Source organism: Scyliorhinus torazame, chromosome 7, assembly GCF_047496885.1.
Source record: "Scyliorhinus torazame isolate Kashiwa2021f chromosome 7, sScyTor2.1, whole genome shotgun sequence".
Taxonomy (NCBI): domain Eukaryota; kingdom Metazoa; phylum Chordata; class Chondrichthyes; order Carcharhiniformes; family Scyliorhinidae; genus Scyliorhinus; species Scyliorhinus torazame.
This window is the reverse complement of record NC_092713.1, coordinates 107,997,238-108,017,344: the sequence shown is the minus strand read 5'-3', so window position 1 is coordinate 108,017,344 and position 20,107 is coordinate 107,997,238. Positions and strand designations below refer to the sequence as shown.

General features: G+C 45.2%; 1 protein-coding gene across 1 annotated transcript in view; it reads left to right on the top strand.

The window, feature by feature from the left end:
* LOC140426442 (laminin subunit gamma-1-like) overlaps positions 1 to 20,107 on the top strand; it is a 100,292-nt gene that overhangs the window by 60,770 nt on the left and 19,415 nt on the right. Inside the window, exons 10-17 of the mRNA XM_072511237.1 lie at positions 47 to 214; positions 1,788 to 2,021; positions 5,605 to 5,780; positions 9,564 to 9,720; positions 14,608 to 14,813; positions 16,793 to 16,869; positions 16,991 to 17,128; positions 18,377 to 18,521. Of these exons, the coding sequence (XP_072367338.1) occupies positions 47 to 214; positions 1,788 to 2,021; positions 5,605 to 5,780; positions 9,564 to 9,720; positions 14,608 to 14,813; positions 16,793 to 16,869; positions 16,991 to 17,128; positions 18,377 to 18,521 (1,301 nt within the window). The remainder of the gene's footprint in view (positions 1 to 46; positions 215 to 1,787; positions 2,022 to 5,604; positions 5,781 to 9,563; positions 9,721 to 14,607; positions 14,814 to 16,792; positions 16,870 to 16,990; positions 17,129 to 18,376; positions 18,522 to 20,107) is intronic.

Sequence of the window (20,107 nt, the reverse complement as noted above, 5' to 3'; positions counted from 1 at the left end):
ATTGTCTTTGACTATTAATAAAGTGCTTTTCCACGTTGCCTTCTAGGTTCCTGTTTCTCCAATGATCATCCCAGAAACTGCCCACACGGTTATTATGTTGATTCTTCTGAACCAAGTGGCTGTAGGATTTGCCCCTGTCCAAGTGGTACAGGTTGCACTGTGACACCGGGAACAACAGAGATAATGTGTGTGGGCTGTCCAGCAAAAACAATGGGTAAGTTTTGGGTACAACCTATCAATATTAACCATAAAAATAACACTAGCAGAAAGAAACAACACTGCAAGATCCCTTTACACACAGATCTGTTCAGCAGTTTTAAGGCAGGAACTAATACCATTTAATCAACATTCAGATTCCTAATGTGTGAATGCCTGTAGAAAATATCTCCAGTCGAAAACCTTCTTCATTATCCACACTCCAATTATCTGTCTTCCTGGTAGTCCAGCAGAATACAATTGAGATGACGCCCCATTGCGCTGTCAAATAAATGTCTTCATTCCTTGTATATCATCTCCAGCAGTAGTGAGTTAACCTACACGATGCTTCATTTATAGCTTGAAATGTGTCTCTTCTTCCGATAGTTTCTGATGTTACAAATCAGATGTTACATGTGTTGTTTTAACTCCTCGTGAATCTGGTCCCTCAATCTTAGCGTGAGTTCCCACCTACATTCCTAGGTGATGAACTATAGCATCTTACTGCCTGTTGCTGCTTCGCCTCTCCTGGATCCTGACAAACTAACTTGTCTATGAGTAGCAAGGAAACCTTTCCTCTCTCAAAGTCCACCAATCACTATGGCACCATGAATCACATAGGCTTTGTATCCAGGTAGTAATGCTTATTATCTATCCTTGAGACCCTCCACCCTCTTTTATCTTGGAAGTAAATAGACAGTTTAAAGCACAAATGTTTACAACTCATCATTCTCAACACTTTTTTGAGACTTTGGAGAGTCATAGTGTGTCCATTATTACCACATAGGCTATTGTCTCCAAGTATAAACATGTTGTACTTCCCAGTAAAACAATCTGGTCCCCTTTTGATCCCAAATAATCAAATCACCTAGGTTTCCTGGTAGGTAGACTGAAGAACAGTTCATATGACCCATTTTATTTTACTTTAAATTAACGGCATTTTATAAACCTCAGAACTGTAATAATAGACGATGGTGTCCCTTTTGAAGTCCCATCACTGGCAATCAGCTTGTGTACAGCTCGGTTTTACAAACAGCAAATGAGATGAAAGATAAAGTAATTGCATGATTTCCTTTGAAAAGTATTCATGGAGTTTGCATCAATTATGATCTGCAGCCCAGACCTATTTATCTGCTCCACTGAATCTCACTGCTATTTCATGCTTTTAAGAATTTCACCATTTATGTAGAAGTTCAACAAATCAAGTCTCATTTTATTCACTATTATTTGAGAGAGTTACAATAGGCCAAACCCTTATCCAGTCATTGTCATATACAGAAATCAAACCTATCAAATCCTTTCCATTCATGGCCACTGTACAGAATTCAAATATACAAAGCAATTTCTCATTCATTGCCGTTATGTAGAGTTCTGTGCCAAACTCTTTTCCATTCACACTGAGTATACAGATTGTTGCAGGATTAGGCTGTTCTATTTTGACAATTAATTTAACAAGACAGGGCGTATCGATGTGAGAAAAATATTGCTGATAGTTGGTTTGATGAAGTTTGCTTTTTGTTTAGTTAATACATACTTTGCGATTCAAATGCAAGTACTTTCCACTCCTTAATGCTATTGCACACATTTCCTAGGTAAACGCTGTGAAATGTGTGAGGAAGGATACTTTGGTAACCCACAGGCAGGCAGATCCTGCCAACCTTGTACATGCAACAACAACGTTGATCCCAATTCGGTTGAGAACTGTGACCAGTGGACTGGGCAATGCCGGGAATGCCTGTACAACACTGCAGGACGTCATTGTGAGAGATGTAAAGATCACTTTTATGGAAATGCACTTGCCTCCAATCCTACTGAAAAGTGCAAATGTAAGAATTATCTTTGAACTATATATATTAGTTTATATTCCACAACATAAAGTGTGCTATTTCATCACAACAACCCTGCATAAAGCAAACACGGTCCAAAATTAAAGCAAGTTGCAATCACTCCTTGATGTTATCAATTTTTTATTTTATTCAATCATGGGATGTGGACATCGCTGGCTGAGCCAACATTTATTGCCCATCCCTAAGTGCCCTTCAACTGAGTGGCTAGGCCACATCAAAGTATTTAAGAGTCAACCACATTGCATTTGATAAGGTACTGCCCAAAAGGGCAGCACGGTGGCACACTGGTTAGCACTGCTGCCTCACAGCGCCAGGGACCCAGGTTCAATTCCGGCCTTGGGCGACTGTCAGTGTGGAGTTTGTACATTCTCCACATGACTGCGGGGGTTTCCTTGGAGTCCTCCGGTTTCCTTCCACAGTCCAAAGACGTGCAGGCTAGGTGGATTGGCCATGCTAAATTGCCCATTAGTGTCCAAACATGTGTAGATTAGGTGGGGTTATGGGGATAGGGTGGAGGAGTGGGTCTAGGTAGGGTACTCTTTCAGAGGGTTGGTGCAGACCCGATGGGCTGAATGGTGTCCTGCTGTAGCGATGCTAGGGATTTGGATGAAGGAAGTGAATGTACTGTTGCCACATTTGCAGACAGCACAAAGATAAGTTGGAAGACAAGTAGTGAGGATGACACAAAGAGTCTACAGAGGGATATAGACAGGTTAAGTGGGTGGGCAGAAATTTGGCAGATGGAATATAATGCAGGAATATGTGAAGTTATGCACTTTGGTAGGAAGAATAAAGCAGCTGGATATTAATTAAATGGAGAAAGGCTGCAGAAAACTGCAACACAGAGGGATTTGGAGGTCCTTGTACATAAATCACAAAAAGCTAGCAGATCGGTTCAGCAGGTATTAGGAAAGGCAAATGGAATGTTGGCCTTTATTTCAAAGGAATGAAAGATAAAAATAGGCAAGCCTTGCTAAAGGCACTAGATAGACCAGTGTTCTTCAGATTTTTTTTCCGGGGACCATTTTTATCAAACTGCCAACCTTCGGGACCCAACTCGACCGACCTTCGCGACCCACGCCGGCCGACCTGCGCGACCCACCATTTTCTCATGCCTTGTTTGTTGCTGACAAAAATGGAGGAATTGGGTTTGGGTCCCTTGGCCCTCGTACACGCTCCTCCAATGGAACCTGTTGGATGAAGGTGAAGCCTTCCGGTGTCGGAAGGTATGGAGTCTCCATCTGTCCAAAGTTCTGCATTTTTTTCCTGTAACATTTTATCAAATAAAACCCCCCGAACTTGTAATAAAAATAAAATGAATAAAATAAATGAAAAAAAAAAAAATTAAATGAATAAACCCCCCCCGAACTTGTAAAACAAAAAGCTGCGACCGTTTTAAAAAAAAAGCGGCTGCACTGCGCATGCGTGCCCGTTGATCTGGCATGCATGCGCAGTGTGGCCGCATTTTTTTTACATGTTCGCGGCCATTTTGAAGGCCGCTTGCAGCCGACGTTATTAACAGCCGGCTGCTGCGGCTGTCGCGCGCGGATTTGCGCGATCGGGAGCACCACAATGGACGGCTTCACGACCCTCCCGACACCCGCCCGTGACCCACTCGCGGGTCTCGCCCCCGAGTTTGACAATGCCTGAGATAACCACACCTGGAATATCCGGCATGGTGGTACAGTGGTTAGCACTGCTGCCTCACGGTGCCGAAGACCCGGGTCACTGACTGTGCGGAGTTTGCACATTCACCCCGTGTTTGCGTGGGTCTCACCCCTACAGCCCAAAGATATGCGGGGTAGGTGGATTGGCCACGCTAAATTATCCCTTAATTTGAAAAAAAAAGAATTGGGCACTTTAAATTTATTTTTAAAAAGACCACACCTGGAATATTATGAAGAGTTTTGGTCCTCTCATCTAGGGAAATAGATATTGACATTGGAGGCAGTCCAGAGAAGGTTCACTAAGTTCATCTGGGTAAGGAGGGATTTTCTTACAAGAGGTTGAGTATTCATTGGAATTTAGACGAATGAGTGGTGACCTTATTGTGACATTTGGATTCTCATGGGGCTTGGCAGGGTAGATGCTGAGAGGTTGTTTCCCCTTGTTGGAGAGTCTAGGACCAGAGGGCATAATCTCAGAGTAAGGGGCCGCCCATTTAAGACAGAGATGAGGAGGAATTTCTTCTCTTGGAGGGTAGTGAATCTGTGGAATTCTTTACTGTAGATAGCTGGGTCTTTAAGTATGCTCAAGGCTGAGACAGATAGATTTTTAATCAGTATGAGAGTCAAGGGTTATGGAAAATAAGGCGGAAAGTGGAGTTGAGGATTACCATATCAGATTAGTCATCTGCTCCTAAATCTTATGGTCTGTGGACTCACATGTGGGCTAGACCAAGTAAGGGCAGCAGGTTTCCTTCCCTAAAGGACATTAGTGAACCAAAGGGCTATCATTAGACTTTTAATTCCAGATTCTTATTGAATTCAAATTTCACCATCTGCCATGGTGGAATTCGACTTCAGGTCCCCTGAGCATTACCCTGCATGGATCTCTGGATTACTAGTCCAGTGACAATAGCATTATGCTGTCACCTCCCCATTGTTTTGGAGTACAATTTTATTTTATTTTATCTCATATTAAAGGTATTTTAGAGATACTAAATTGGGATTGTTCAGTGAGAAGTTTTCTGCCAGTTTTCTAATTTGTGATACATCGATAATGAATGGCAGATCCCGGGCAAGAGTCCCATTGCTGAGCGAGATCTCTTATACCATGGTTGTACAATTCTAGCGGTACAGCAATGAAATCTCTGTCGCAGCCCTAAAAAAAAAGGCAGCTGGGTGTTCAAAGGGGTAAAAAAGATGAAAGAAATGACAGCATTATAAATCTCAACAAAGATGCAGGCCTACAACAGTTTAGAGATGACAGGAAGAGACAGCTTCTACAAAACTCTCCGTACATAGGGATCCTCAGAATCCGCGTCACCACTTCTCGAGGGATACTGCTATCTTCCACATGGTGGACCTAGGATGGTGGTTGCAACTTAACTTGGAAAAACGGATGAGGTCCTCTGGTATTTGATTGTGACAGTAGGGAAGAGTCATCAAGCAGCAGTTTAGGTGGAGGTGGGGAGAGAGAGAGAGACCAAGATGCCTGGAAGTGTGGTGGAGGGAGGTTCAATCGTGGCATTAGATGATTATTTAAACAAAAACAATGTCAGGATTATGAGGAAAAGGCAGGGGAATAGCACTGAGTCATAATGCTCATTCGGAAAGCTGGTAAAGACATGTGGGCCAAATGACCTCCTTCTGCACCATAACAATTCTGTGAAGATCAGGCGAAGGAAAGAGCCTCCAATATTTCCCAATGCTCTCCCACCTGATTTCAGGGAGCATTGTGCAGGAAAATGCAGCTCCAATTCCTCTTGAACCCTGCATAACAATGGATTTGATGTCTAAACTGGGATTGTTTGCATGAAATATATATGTTTCAATAGTTAAACAATAGTCATGAGATAAAAATTGTACATTTTTATATCAAAATTATGTTACTTTTACAGCGTGTAACTGTGACCCAAGTGGTTCTCGGTCCTTACAGTGCAGGAGTGATGGAACATGTGATTGCAAGCCAGGAGTCTTTGGAAATAAGTGTAATCAGTGTGCAGGAGACACCTATTTCAATAGCACTACAGGATGCCAGGAATGTCCACACTGTTATCAAGTAGTAAAAAGCAAGGTACGCACCTGACCCCGTCTGCACAAGAGTTTCAGAAGGCGCTAATACTTCTCTTGGTTAAGATCATTTAAATTCGTTTTTGTTTTCAAGCTATAAGACCAGAATTTCATCATTTCCACTTATTCAGAAATGTGCAGAAATTAATATATATTTTTACACTAATCATGTAGCTAATCTTATTGGTATATGCCAAACAGAAATATCTGTAGTAAACAAAGATAAATCAGTGTGTGAATTTGGGCCTGATGAAGGTATGGAACTTCTGTCCAATTCCTTCTATAATTTCCTCTTCTAGTATGAAGGCATCAACCCATCATTTATACACACTGGGCTCAGCATGTTTAAGAAAAAATAATAGTGGAAGTTTTCAATTTTTAATGTAGCGTGATTTTTTTAAAAAATGCATTCAAAGAGACAGGCAATGTGGTGCAAGTCTCAGTGAGGAGAAATAAGTAGCAGAAGATTAGCAGCGGTTCTCTTAATAAGCATGAAAGATTGAGGAATCTACAGTGTAGCCTAAAACTGACAGAAATCAAGCATTCAAATTTCCTGTATCTTAAATCAGCCTCACATTGTACTTTTACCCGTAGTGGAAAATAGTATTTGGGGCTGTAGAATGGAAGTTTGTTGTGTGATATTGATAATAGACATGTTATAGAAGGCCCATTGAGTCTGCACCAGCCCTTACAAAGAGCACCCTACACAAGCCTACGTATCTACCCGATCCCAGTAACCCCCACTTAACCTTTTTGGACACTAAGGCCAATTTAGCATGGCCAATCCACCTAACCTGCACATCTTTGGACTGTGGGAGGAAACCGGAGCACCTGGAGGAAACCCACGCAGACACGGGGAGAACGTGCAGACTCTGCACAGAAACTACTTGTGGGACCATGTAGCGATGTGTTAACAGTGCCATATGTTGCTGCAATCACTTTCTCTACCTTGCCAGCACAGAGTGGTGGTGAGTAGATGGCACTTAGCCTGTCCCATTACAGACATAATAATAATAACCTTTATTAATGTCACAAGTGGGCTTACATTAACACTGCAATTAAGTTACTGTGAAAATCCCCTAGTCGCCACACTCCGGCGCCTATTCGGATACACTGAGGGAGAATTTAGAATGTTCAATTCACCTAACAGCACATCTTTAGAGACTTGGGGAAGAAACCGGAGCATCCGGAGGAAACCCACATTGGCAAAGGGAGAACATGCAGACTCCACACAGACAGTGACCCAAGTCGAGAATCGAGCTTGGGTCCCTGGTGCTGTGAGGCAACAGTGCTAACAACTGTGCTACCGTGCCGCCTTATCTACCTAATTGCATGGCAGTGAGTTAAATATATTTCCAGTAAGCAAATTTATATTAATTTTTCACAGAGGTGACATTGTCATTATCATATTTTAATCATGGCAGCCATCTTGCTTTTGAAAATATGCTTCATGAGGTATTATGTGGCATTGCTGATGCTTAATTTGAAAATTTCACTGACCAGTTGGATAGTATGGGGGAGATTTACTGGCTGTTCACGCCAGCAGGAAATTCCGGTCTCATGCTGGCGCACGGGTTTTCTGGCGACGAGGAGTGCTGACAATGGCGGGACCGGTAGATCTTGCTGGCAGGCCGCCTCCCACTGTAAAACGCACGATGGAGTGGTGGCAAAATCCTGCCTAATATACCTTTGGAAATTGGTTGAAAGCGCATGTCCCAGACTTTGAATTGACTCAAATTTGAAGAACAGTGATCTGGACAGTGTTAGTACAGGTGACCAAGGCATATGAAACACTGTTCAACTGTAAGCCACTGGCTGCAGGAGAGAATGATTGTAAAGTGGGAGAGGATAAGGCAAACAGATCTTGTAAGTCAGAACAGAGACATTAACATCCGAAATCTCTATTGCTGAACAGTAAGTTATAATAATAATAATCTTTATTGGCACAAGAAGGCTTACAATAACACCGTAATGAAGTTACTGTGAATAGCCCCTAGTCGCCACACTACAGTGGCCGCCTGTTCGGGTACACTGAGAGAGAATTCAGAATGTAAAATTCACCTAACAGCACGTCTTTCGGGAGTTGCCGGAGGGAACCGGAGCATCCGGAGGAAACCAATGCAGACCCAGGGAGAATGTGCAGACTCCGCACACACAGTGACCCAGGCTGGGAATCGAACCTGGGACCTTGAAGCTGTGAAGCAACAGTGTTAACCAGTTTGGGACTCATGCTCCTGGGAGTTACAGAATAAACAATTCACAAAGAAACATAGGGAACTACCACCTCCCTCCCCATCGCCAATTAACTTAATCACTCATATCTTATCAGGATAGCCTACACATGAGTAATAACTCACAGCCCATGGGTTTGCTTTACTGATCTCCCGTATCCTTCTCACTTCATTTTAACATTTTCACTGATACATTTTAAGCCCCAAAGCTTTGAGCAGTGACCTTGAAATGACAGTGAGAATGTGGGGCGAAATTCTCCTACCCGCCCCGCCACATTTCTGCGCTGACCGGCCGGCGGGGGTCTCCGTAACGCCGGCCGGTCAATGGGGTTTCCCATTGTGGGGCAGCCCCACGCCGTCGGGAAACCCCCGGGCGCCGGCAGAACGGAGACTCCCGCCGGCGGAGAATGACGCCCGTGTTCTCTGTAATTCTTCATTGCTCAGGTAGACAATGTAATTAAGGACGTTTGAAGTCGTACCTTTTTTAAAAACTCACTATTTCTAACAAAATTCTACCTGCTCTTCCTATCCTTGTTTGCAATTCCCTCACAACTAGTGGGCTGCAGTAATTGGAGGTTTCAAATGAAAGCAATAAAGCATTCCTTAGAATTAAAGACGATTGTACTTTAAATCAACATTGCTTGACCATGAATCCGGTTATGGGATGTCCGTGACTTGCCCTCAAGTATCCTAATGTAATTACTCCAGGTTTTTCAGCACTCACAGCCGCTGTCAGTGTGAGAGGCCTAACTTCCGAAAAGTTGTTTCTTGCTTTATCAGTTATAAACCATATTTTATACCCACTGTCATGTGAGAGTACCTTTAAGAAATGTGCGTTTATAAAATGGCTGTAGTGGGTGTACCTTTAAGAAATGGGTGTTTATCAAACAGCTGCAGTGATGTCAGAGTGGGCGAAGCTGGGTTTTGGTCTGTGGCTTTTTATTTTTGCTTTGAGCTAAAAGCTGGTGTGTGTCTGAGTTTTAGTTTCGCTTTCAGAGTTGGAGCTGCATCCAGCCAAACAAGGTGTAATTTTGATCTCTCTCTGCATGATCACTTGTTAATTTAAAAGTGATAACTGCTCTCAGTAGAGAATTTAAACTTGCTTTCTTTGTGAAAGAGGGTATTCGTCTTATGGATGTTGCTAGGAAAGATTAAGGGTTACTTATAGGGTACTGTATTCTTTGGGGGGAGTATTGATAGTTGCTAAGATGTTTACTGTGTGTTTATAAAATGTTCATTGGATTCATAGAATAAACATTGTTTGATTTTAAAAGTACTTTAGATCTCTGTTGCATCACACCTGTAGAGTAGGCCCTTGTGCTCCCCATAACCAAAATCTATTAAACATTGTGGGTCAGATGAACTCCATGATACACTTTGGTGTTCTCTAAACCCTGGCCCATAACACCACTTCCAAAGGTTTATAAATACTGTGATAGCTTTTAGCTTTGTTTACTGGCGGTGAAATTTTGGATACTAAGGAATGTTTACTGACTGACTTTTCTTTGGTTTCTTGCTGAATGCTTTTCATGTCATGTTCTGTATCGATTGTTAAGGTACTAAAACACAAGAATGTGGTTAGAGATCTGGAAATTTTAATCTCAGAAATGAAGACTAATATGAATCCATCGAACGACAAGGACTTTGAGGAAAGATTGAGGAAAGCAACAATGGTCCTCAATAAAATGATGACTGATGCTAAAGAAACTGAAAGTAAGTTCTTATATTTTGGTTTGGTAACAAAACACTTTAAAGACTTGTATAAAGTAAAAACATAAAATTCTCTGTGTCCCCTTCATTTTCATTTCACCCCCTCAATCCCAATGTAATGATCTGCCCCTGATTGCGTAGACACCTGTTCCAACCCACTGTTAGACCATCTCTTGTAGGAAAACTACAGGTTTAGTGATGACTTTACCTCTTGGGAAAGAAAGTCTTACTTTCTGTGAGCGTTAGACTGTTGAGAGTGATAGGGTCTCATTTACTCAGATTGGCTGCAAAAATTGCTTTGGATGATCCAAGGTACTTGTTGATTCTTATCCAGTCCTTTTATCCAGTCCTTTCCTGATGCTGATGCATGTTGGAATGTAGTTCTCTGGATCCTTCATTTGCCAAAGGTGGGGTGCAGAGGACATTTTCTTTTTTTCTGCTTCTTATTGACCCTGTTGATTTTTTAATCTCTTCCAAGGGTGCAGGAGATAACGTGGCTGTGTGAATGGGGAGGGAGTACAGGAGATAACATTGCTGTGTGAATGGGGAGGGAGGACAGGAGATAACATTGCTGTGTGAATGGGGAGGGAGTACAGGAGATAACATTGCTGTGTGAATGGGGAGGGAGTATAGGAGATAACATTGCTGTGTGAATGGGGAGGGAGTACAGGAGATAACATTGCTGTGTAAATGGGGAGGGAGTACAGGAGATAACATTGCTGTGTGAATGGGGAGGGAGTACAGGAGATAACATTGTTGTGTGAATGGGGAGGGAGTGCAGGAGATAACATTGTTGTGTGAATGGGGAGGGAGTACAGGGATAACATTGCTGTGTGAATGGCGAGGGAGTACAGGAGATAACATTGCTGTGTGAATGGGGAGGGCGTACAGGAGATAACATTGCTGTGTGAATGGGGAGGGAGTACAGGGATAACATTGCTGTCTGAATGGGGAGGGAGTACAGGAGATAACATTGCTGTGTGAATGGGGAGAGAGTACAGGAGATAATATTGCTGTGTGAATGGGGAGGGAGTACAGGAGATAACATTGCTATGGGGAGGGAGTACAGGAGATAACATTGCTGTGTGAATGGGGAGGGAGTACAGGAGATAACATTGCTGTGTGAATGGGGAGGGAGTGCAGGAGATAACATTGCTGTGTGAATGGGGGGGGCCTACAGGAGATAACATTGCTGTGTGAATGGGGAGGGAGTACAGGGATAACATTGCTGTCTGAATGGGGAGGGGGTACAGGAGATAACATTGCTGTGTAAATGGGGAGGGAGTACAGGAGATAGCATTGCTGTGTGAATGGGGAGGGAGTACAGGAGATAACATTGTTGTGTGAATGGGGAGGGAGTGCAGGAGATAACATTGTTGTGTGAATGGGGAGGGAGTACAGGGATAACATTGCTGTGTGAATGGGGAGGGAGTACAGGAGATAACATTGCTGTGTGAATGGAGAGGGCGTACAGGAGATAACATTGCTGTGTGAATGGGGAGGGAGTACAGGAGATAACATTGCTGTGTGAATGGGGAGGGAGTACAGGAGATAACATTGCTATGGGGAGGGAGTACAGGAGATAACATTGCTGTGTGAATGGGGAGGGAGTACAGGAGATAACATTGCTGTGTGAATGGGGAGGGAGTACAGGAGATAACATTGCTGTGTGAATGGGGAGGGAGTACAGGAGATAACATTGCTGTGTGAATGGGGAGGGAGTACAGGAGATAACATTGCTGTGTGAATGTGGAGGGAGTGCAGGAGATAACATTGCTGTGTGAATGGGGAGGGAGTGCAGGAGATAATATTGCTGTGTGAACGGGGAGAGAGTACAGGGATAACATTGCTGTGTGAATGAGGAGGGAGTACAGGAGATAACATTGCTTTGTGAATGGGGAGGGAGTGCAGGAGATAATATTGCTGTGTGAACGGGGAGGGAGTGCAGGAGATAACATTGCTGTGTGAATGTGGAGGGAGTGCAGGAGATAACATTGCTGTGTGAATGGGGAGGGAGTACATGAGATAACATTGCTGTGTGAATGGGGAGAGAGTACAGGAGATAACATTGCTGTGTGAATGGGGAGAGAGTACAGGAGATAACATTACTGTGTGAATGGGGAGGGAGTGCAGGAGATAACATTGCTGTGTGAATGGGGAGGGAGTACAGGAGATAACATTGCTGTGTGAATGGGGAGGGAGTACAGGAGATAACATTGCTGTGTGAATGTGGAGGGAGTGCAGGAGATAACATTGCTGTGTGAATGGGGAGAGAGTACAGGAGATAACATTACTGTGTGAATGGGGAGGGAGTACAGGAGATAACATTGCTGTGTGAATGGGGAGGGAGTACAGGAGATAACATTGCTGTGTGAATGGGGAGGGAGTACAGGAGATAACATTGCTGTGTGAATGGGGAGGGAGTACAGGAGATAACATTGCTGTGTGAATGGGGAGGGAGTACAGGAGATAACATTGCTGTGTGAATGGGGAGGGAGTACAGGAGATAACATTGCTGTGCGAATGTGGAGGGAGTGCAGGAGATAACATTGCTGTGTGAATGGGGAGGGAGTGCAGGAGATAACATTGCTGTGTGAATGGCGAGGGAGTGCAGGAGATAACATTGCTGTGTGAATGGGGAGGGAGTACAGGAGATAACATTACTGTGTGAATGGGGAGGGAGTACAGGAGATAACATTGCTGTGTGAATGTGGAGGGAGTGCAGGAGATAACATTACTGTGTGAATGGGGAGGGAGTACAGGAGATAACATTACTGTGTGAATGGGGAGGGAGTACAGGAGAGAACATTGCTGTGTAAATGGGGAGAGAGTACAGGAGATAACATTGCTGTGTGAATGGGGAGGGAGTACAGGAGATAACATTGCTGTGTGAATGGGGAGGGAGTACAGGATATAACATTGCTTTGTGAATGGGGAGGGAGGGCAGGAGATAACATTGCTGTGTAAATGGGGAGGGAGTGCAGGAGATAATATTGCTGTGTGAACGGGGAGAGAGTACAGGGATAACATTGCTGTGTGAATGGGGAGGGAGTACAGGAGATAACATTGCTTTGTGAATGGGGAGGGAGTGCAGGAGATAACATTGCTGTGTGAATGGGGAGAGAGTACAGGAGATAACATTACTGTGTGAATGGGGAGGGAGTGCAGGAGATAACATTGCTGTGTGAATGGGGAGGGAGTACAGGAGATAACATTGCTGTGTGAATGGGGAGGGAGTACAGGAGATAACATTGCTGTGTGAATGTGGAGGGAGTGCAGGAGATAACATTGCTGTGTGAATGGGGAGAGAGTACAGGAGATAACATTACTGTGTGAATGGGGAGGGAGTACAGGAGATAACATTGCTGTGTGAATGGGGAGGGAGTACAGGAGATAACATTGCTGTGTGAATGGGGAGGGAGTACAGGAGATAACATTGCTGTGTGAATGGGGAGGGAGTACAGGAGATAACATTGCTGTGTGAATGGGGAGGGAGTACAGGAGATAACATTGCTGTGTGAATGGGGAGGGAGTACAGGAGATAACATTGCTGTGCGAATGTGGAGGGAGTGCAGGAGATAACATTGCTGTGTGAATGGGGAGGGAGTGCAGGAGATAACATTGCTGTGTGAATGGCGAGGGAGTGCAGGAGATAACATTGCTGTGTGAATGGGGAGGGAGTACAGGAGATAACATTACTGTGTGAATGGGGAGGGAGTACAGGAGATAACATTGCTGTGTGAATGTGGAGGGAGTGCAGGAGATAACATTACTGTGTGAATGGGGAGGGAGTACAGGAGATAACATTACTTTGTGAATGGGGAGGGAGTGCAGGAGATAACATTGCTGTTTGAATGTGGAGGGAGTGCAGGAGATAACATTGCTGTGTGAATGGGGAGGGAGTACATGAGATAACATTGCTGTGTGAATGGGGAGGGAGTGCAGGAGATAACATTGCTGTGTGAATGTGGAGGGAGTGCAGGAGATAACATTGCTGTGTGAATGGGGACGGAGTACAGGAGATAACATTGCTTTGTGAATGGGGAGGGAGGACAGGAGATAACATTGCTGTGTAAATGGGGAGGGAGTACAGGAGATAATATTGCTGTGTGAACGGGGAGTACAGGGATAACATTGCTGTGTGAATGGGGAGGGAGTACAGGAGATAACATTGCTTTGTGAATGGGGAGGGAGTGCAGGAGATAACATTACTGTGTGAATGGGGAGGGAGTACAGGAGATAACATTGCTGTGTGAACGGGGAGGGAGTGGGGTGGAGGAAGGCTACGAAGAATATAGTCCTGATGCTTCAGTCTCGTTTTTTCCTGCGTGTAGTTTATGTATGATCTTTCCGTACCAGCCTCCCCGAACAGGCGCTGGAATATGGAGACTAGTGGCTTTTCACAGTAACTTCATTGAAGCCTACTTGTGACAATAAGCGATTATTATTATAATTATCATTATTAATATTATATTGATTGCTCTCCATCAATTCATCCAACTGTAGCAGTCTTCAAATATGATCGTAGGTTGGTTCACCAATCCATTTGGCCAGAAGAAGAGGCACAGCCAAGTACAATCGTGATAATCATTTAACATCTATGATTGGGCACTTTCCAGTAAGGATAGCAACTGGACTTGGGTACACTGACTGATAGTTTCCCTCTGTGAATACATAGGTGCTGAGATCATTTTAATACTCTTACCAGCCGAGAGCAACTAACTTGACACAGATTGAACCTGGGATCCTCCTGGTCTCGGTGCCAAGAAATGACAGATTAGATGGTACAGTTGCCAGGCAGAAGTTGCAAGTCTGGGGATCTTCAAAAGGCACAACTTGAAGATTGTACAGATTTTTCCCTCAGTAGTAAAGATCTGATTCTTTCTACAGTCAATGATGAAAACAATCTTGACCAATTGAAAAACCTGAACAAGAAGCTCGGAGCAGAGACATATCATCTGAACGACATCGGGAAATCTGTTGATGCGACAAGAAGGTTAACACTAACATACGAAGATCGAGTCCGAAATACAGAGAGGTTGCTAAACAATATCAGGACAAAGGTCCAGGAGAGCAAGACAGAAATGGGCCGAATGGTAAGTCCTCATGAACCAAAACCAGGATCAGTTGAAGGTAAACATTCAGTTAGTAGCCCTGATGATACAAGTTATGACACAACCCATTGGTATGACACTCTCCCATGTTATGACATGACCCCTTGTTTTGTTATGATATGGTCCCTTGTAATGATACAGTCTTTTAAAAAAAAAAATTATATTTATTAAAGTTTTTTAACACAATTTTTCACCCTTAAAAACAATCAATCCCCCCCCCCTCGTAACAAAATAGAAAGAAAACGCACATAGCAAGATATATACATGGTAAAGCGATATGTTACAGAGCTTTCTACACTGGCTCCTACCCGTACGTGCCAGTTTCCCAAATCTTTCATGTGTTTTCTTGCTCAAACACCCCATAGGCAAACCCCCCTACCCCCCTCCCTCCCTCCCCCCTACCCCCCTCCCTCCCTCCACCCCCCCTTCACAGAACATCTCCCCCCCCCCCCCGGGTTGCTGCTGCTGCTGATCGACCTTCCTCTAACGCTCCGCGAGATAGTCTAGGAACGGTTGCCACCGACTGTAGAACCCCTGCGCAGACCCTCTCAAGGCAAACTTTATCCTCTCCAGCTTAATGAACCCAGCCATGTCATTTATCCAGGCCTCCATGCTGGGGGGCTTCGCCTCCTTCCACATTAGCAAGATCCTTCGCCGGGCTACTAGGGACGCAAAGGTCAGAATCCCGGCTCGTCCACTGCTCCAAATATTGCTAGCCCCCAGCTTGGCTTGACCCGGACTTTCACCACCTGAGATATTGTTCCTGCCACTCCTCTCCAGAACCCCTCCAGTGCCGGGCATGACCAAAACATATGGACATGGTTCGCTGGACTCCCTGAGCACCTTCCACATCTGTCCTCTACCCCAAAGAATCTACTCAACCTCGCCCCCGTCAAGTGCGCCCTGTGAACCACCTTAAATTGTATCAGGCTGAGCCTGGCACACGAGGAGGAGGAATTAACCCTACCTAGGGCATCAGCCCACAGACCCTCCTCGATCTCCTCCCCCAGCTCCTCCTCCCATTTACCCTTCAGCTCTTCTACCAATGCTTCCCCCTCTTCTTTCATCTCCTGGTATATTGCCGACACTTTGTCCTCCCCGACCCATACACCCGAGATCACCATGTCTTGAATTTCCTGTGCCGGGAGCAATGGGAATTCCCTCACCTGCTGTCTCACAAACTCCCTCACCTGCATGTATCTAAAAGCATTTCCCGGGGGTATCTCAAACTTCTCCTCAAGTGCTCCCAGGCTCGCAAACGTCCCATCAATGAACAGGTCTTCCATTCTTCTAATCCCCGCCCGATGCCAGCTCTGAAACCCCCCGTCCATCCTCCCCGGGACAAACCGGTGGTTTATCCTGATCGGGGACCACACCGAGGCTCTCAGTGCACCCCTGTGCCGTCTCCACTGGCCCCAGATCTTTAGCGTTGCCGCCACCACCGGACTCGGCGAGAGTAGCAGCGGTGCCGTCACCAGCGCCCCCAGTAATGATACAGTCTTAACGCAAGAACTGCACATGAAACTTTTATGATGTAGTTGAACCGTTAGTACAAATCTTGGAGGTGTGACTTCAAGTTATATCACAATGCCCCAGACTGGCTCTCAAAAACAATGTTAAAGCTTGACAGTAACTCGTGAAAAGTTGCACTGCACATTGTGAAACTGAATGTTGTACATCAGGATGGTAACCAAATTCAATCCCCGAACTCAGCTGCATTTGCTGATCTCCGTATAATTAACTTCAGTAGCCCTAGATTAACTTCATACAATGATGGGATTTTGATCTCACTGATATGAAGTGAGGCTTAGAGTAAAGTGTGTTTACGTGGAATGAATACTTGGGTAAGGTAATAATTACCAATATCAAGGAAGGAATCGGTTTTATTTTGTTAACATTTAACATTTGGACAGTTGAGGTTTTGTTGCTAAGTGTAATAAGTGGCATGTTATATTTTACAGCCATCATTGCCAACAGGTCCTGTTGGAGGCAGCAACCTGGCGGGCCTAGCAGAAGAGGCTCGTAGACTGGCAGACAAGTAAGAGTGGTCCTTTAATTTATATTTCAGTTTCCAACATTTCTTATTCCCAGTTTCATCTCAAAACCTCACAGGGAAATATTAAGAACTTTTCTTTTTGTTTTTGCTTTTCTTTATTCAGGCATGTGAGAGATGCAGATGACATAGCACAGTTCAGCAAAACTGCCAACGAGTCGTCATTTGAAGCCCTGGAATTGATTACTCAAATAATCAAAGATGATCAGAAAACCACCAAGTCCATCAATCTACTTAATCAGCAGTAAGTGGGAGCATGTTTCAATGGGCAACAGCTGAGGACAATTTGAATGTTTACACACTGTTCTTATTATATCTGACATGAGCAAGGGATTAGAATATTTAGGTTGTTGTTTTTGACTGGCGCAGACGCAATAGGCCGAAGGGCCTTTTCTGTGCTGTAGATCTCTATCACTCTGACTCATTCTCGATATTTTGAATGGAATAACCAAATGAAGTCTATTGACTGGAGACACCGGCTGGATCTTTATCCTCAAGTGGGGGTTGGACAAATTCCCAACTTAGCCCACCTTGGGGGAAAGTGGTTGCAAAGGCGGGATTTTTATTATGGGGTCATTGAGAATGGGCGGGTCCCGGGCCACATATGGTCACGGCTGATGACCTGCAGCGGTCATGCCGTACAACATGGCACCGGCTGTGTGCTGACCTGACCCACCATCCGCGACCCCACAGCCCACCCCTGGCCGCCCCTTGGTCACCTCCACCAGTCCCTCCAGCCCTTACTGAAGCCCCCCCCCCCCAGCGGCACGGATCCCAGCCAAGTGTGGCAGCGCTGGACACAGCCTGCAGCCGCCACACCGGGTTCACGATTTGTGTGAGGACAAGTGTCCCGCACCGCTGGGAACATGGCTCATCGGGGGCGGAGCCTCACGAGGGGCCGGCCGATGATGCGGCAATGGCATTTCGACTACGCGCGGCGCGCATCACCATGACGCCATTTCAGAGGGGGCGGAGAATTGCAAACCAGTGCCAAATCGTGCTGGCCCCGATTCCGGCGTTGGAATCAATTGTCCGCCCGATCGTCGATTACAATATTGGCGTTGGGCAACGGAAAATCCCGCCTCATGTTTCTGACTTAACAAGACAAGTTGTAAGTTTTAGATGATTTTAAACCTTGTTATTATTCTCTCAAGATCACCCTCACTCCACCCCCTCATGCTTACCAACCCTCCCCATTTAGTGTCCTGCTCTCACAGTCACTCCTCTATTAAGTGTCCCTAATTTGATTTCACCAGAGTTAGTCACCCTGAGCATAATGGAAATTGCAAAGGGAACATTTGTTGCTGAATCACCAAGAAAAGATAAAATTAAAATAATTGAAGATAAATTAGTGGACTATTTAGTGAGGCACTGTCTTGTGTAAAGAATTGCTTTGGAGAAAATTCTGGCACAGAATTGAATTGCAGTCAATGGAGGCTGCACTGTATGTGCCATTTTTTAGTATGACTCTGAAGCGATTTTGTTTTGTTAGGTCTAAGCAAGTCAGTGATATAGCAGAGGACCTAGACGACCAAGCAACCCGAATAGCCACAAGAGCACAGAAAGCTAGCGAGAAGGCTCAGCGGATTTATGATGAGCTGAATAACTTTCCAACGATTGATATAACTGTCCTTGAGGTAAGTAATATTTGAGAGTTTGTTTATTGGATCTGGGAGTGATTAGTTCAGTTAGTTCATGGAGCTGGGTCAACAGGTGGGATCTTCCACCTGTTGCTCTTTTTAACCTTAGTCTATTTGCTCTGATTACGTCACCTTTGCTCATGAGTCGCCAGGTATGGGGTTCTTTCATCCTCCACAGGGGGTTTGAGTGTCTGCTGGTGGTATATCCTGGCTGGTTAGCATTCCCCATTGTGACTTCCGGTTGCGGCTATGCCGAGGTAGGTCGCACGTTCGGCAGCTCCCGCCGGGAACGGACTTTTGGGCTCTTCAGAGGGGCTCCAACAGCAATTGTTCGACGGCTCCCAGTGTGGGAAGGTGACAGCAAGGTTCCCCCGGCACTGTATGGATTGGACCAGGAGTGGAACGGTTAAGAAAGTGATCCTGGTGCAGCGGAAAGTGCGAGGGAGGAAAAGCAAGATGGCGGCGGGTGGCGACCAAGCAGTGTGGGCGCAGTGGTCGCAGGAGCAGCAGGAGTTCCTTAAACGCTGCTTTGCGAAGCTGAAGACAGAAATGCTGGCGCCAATGAAGGCGGCGATTGAGAAGCTTGTGGAGACTGTTGCTCTTTTTAGCCTTAGTCTATTTGCTCTGATTACGTCACCTTTGCTCACGAGTCGCCAGGTATATTTCTGATACCGCCACGTGGTTCAAGTTCAGGTTATGATTAATAACACAGCACACCGCTTAGTAAGGACTAAAACAACGGTCATTTATTATATACAACAAGCAATATTAATACCCTAATACTACTTTCTATATAATAAACCTATCACTACTGGCCAATACTTAACTTAGGAAGAGCCCACCAGGTCAGGGAAACGAATGGCTTGTCCAATCAGGTCTGGCCCGCGGGATTCAAAAGGCTGCTACAGGTCGGTGGCTTGGTGTCTCTACCGGATAGGGATCGCTGGATTCAAACTTACAGTTGCCGGTTGCTGTTCTTGCGAACGTCTCGAGCAGGCGAAGAGGAGAGAGCGAGAGATCTGAACTTGGACCCTCACTTTTATAGGGCCCAGGGGCTTCCCGCCTCCCGGGGCGGCCCTTGACCCTGAGTCCCAAGTGATTGGATCTGTCCCCAATCTCTGGGGTCGATGTGTCCAATGGTGAGGCGATTCCTCGATCGGTGGGGTGGTCGCTCACCTGTCTTTGTTTCGGCCACTGCAGGCGCCGACAGGTCTGGCCCGGTATTCAATTGCTAATATGTTGCAATTGTTCCTGGGGATAGCCGATTTAACTGTGGATGTCTGAATAGATGGGCTGCAAACAGTCCTGAATGCAACTGCAAATACCTGGGTTGATGGGCTGTTGATAGCCCTGAGTATCGATCTGGGCTAACTTCCCAGAGCCGAATATGCAATACTGTCTGCAGCTGCCTGCTTGTCTTCTTAGCTGTTTTTCCCAGCAGTCTTTCGGGTTAGCCATTTCAAACTGGGTTTTGGCCAGATTAATCGGAACGCAGCCATTTTACGTGGCTACATTCCCGCCTTGTGATCCTAACGCAAAGCGGGAAGGATCACATCAATGTTGTCCTCTTCGTTCCCTGACCG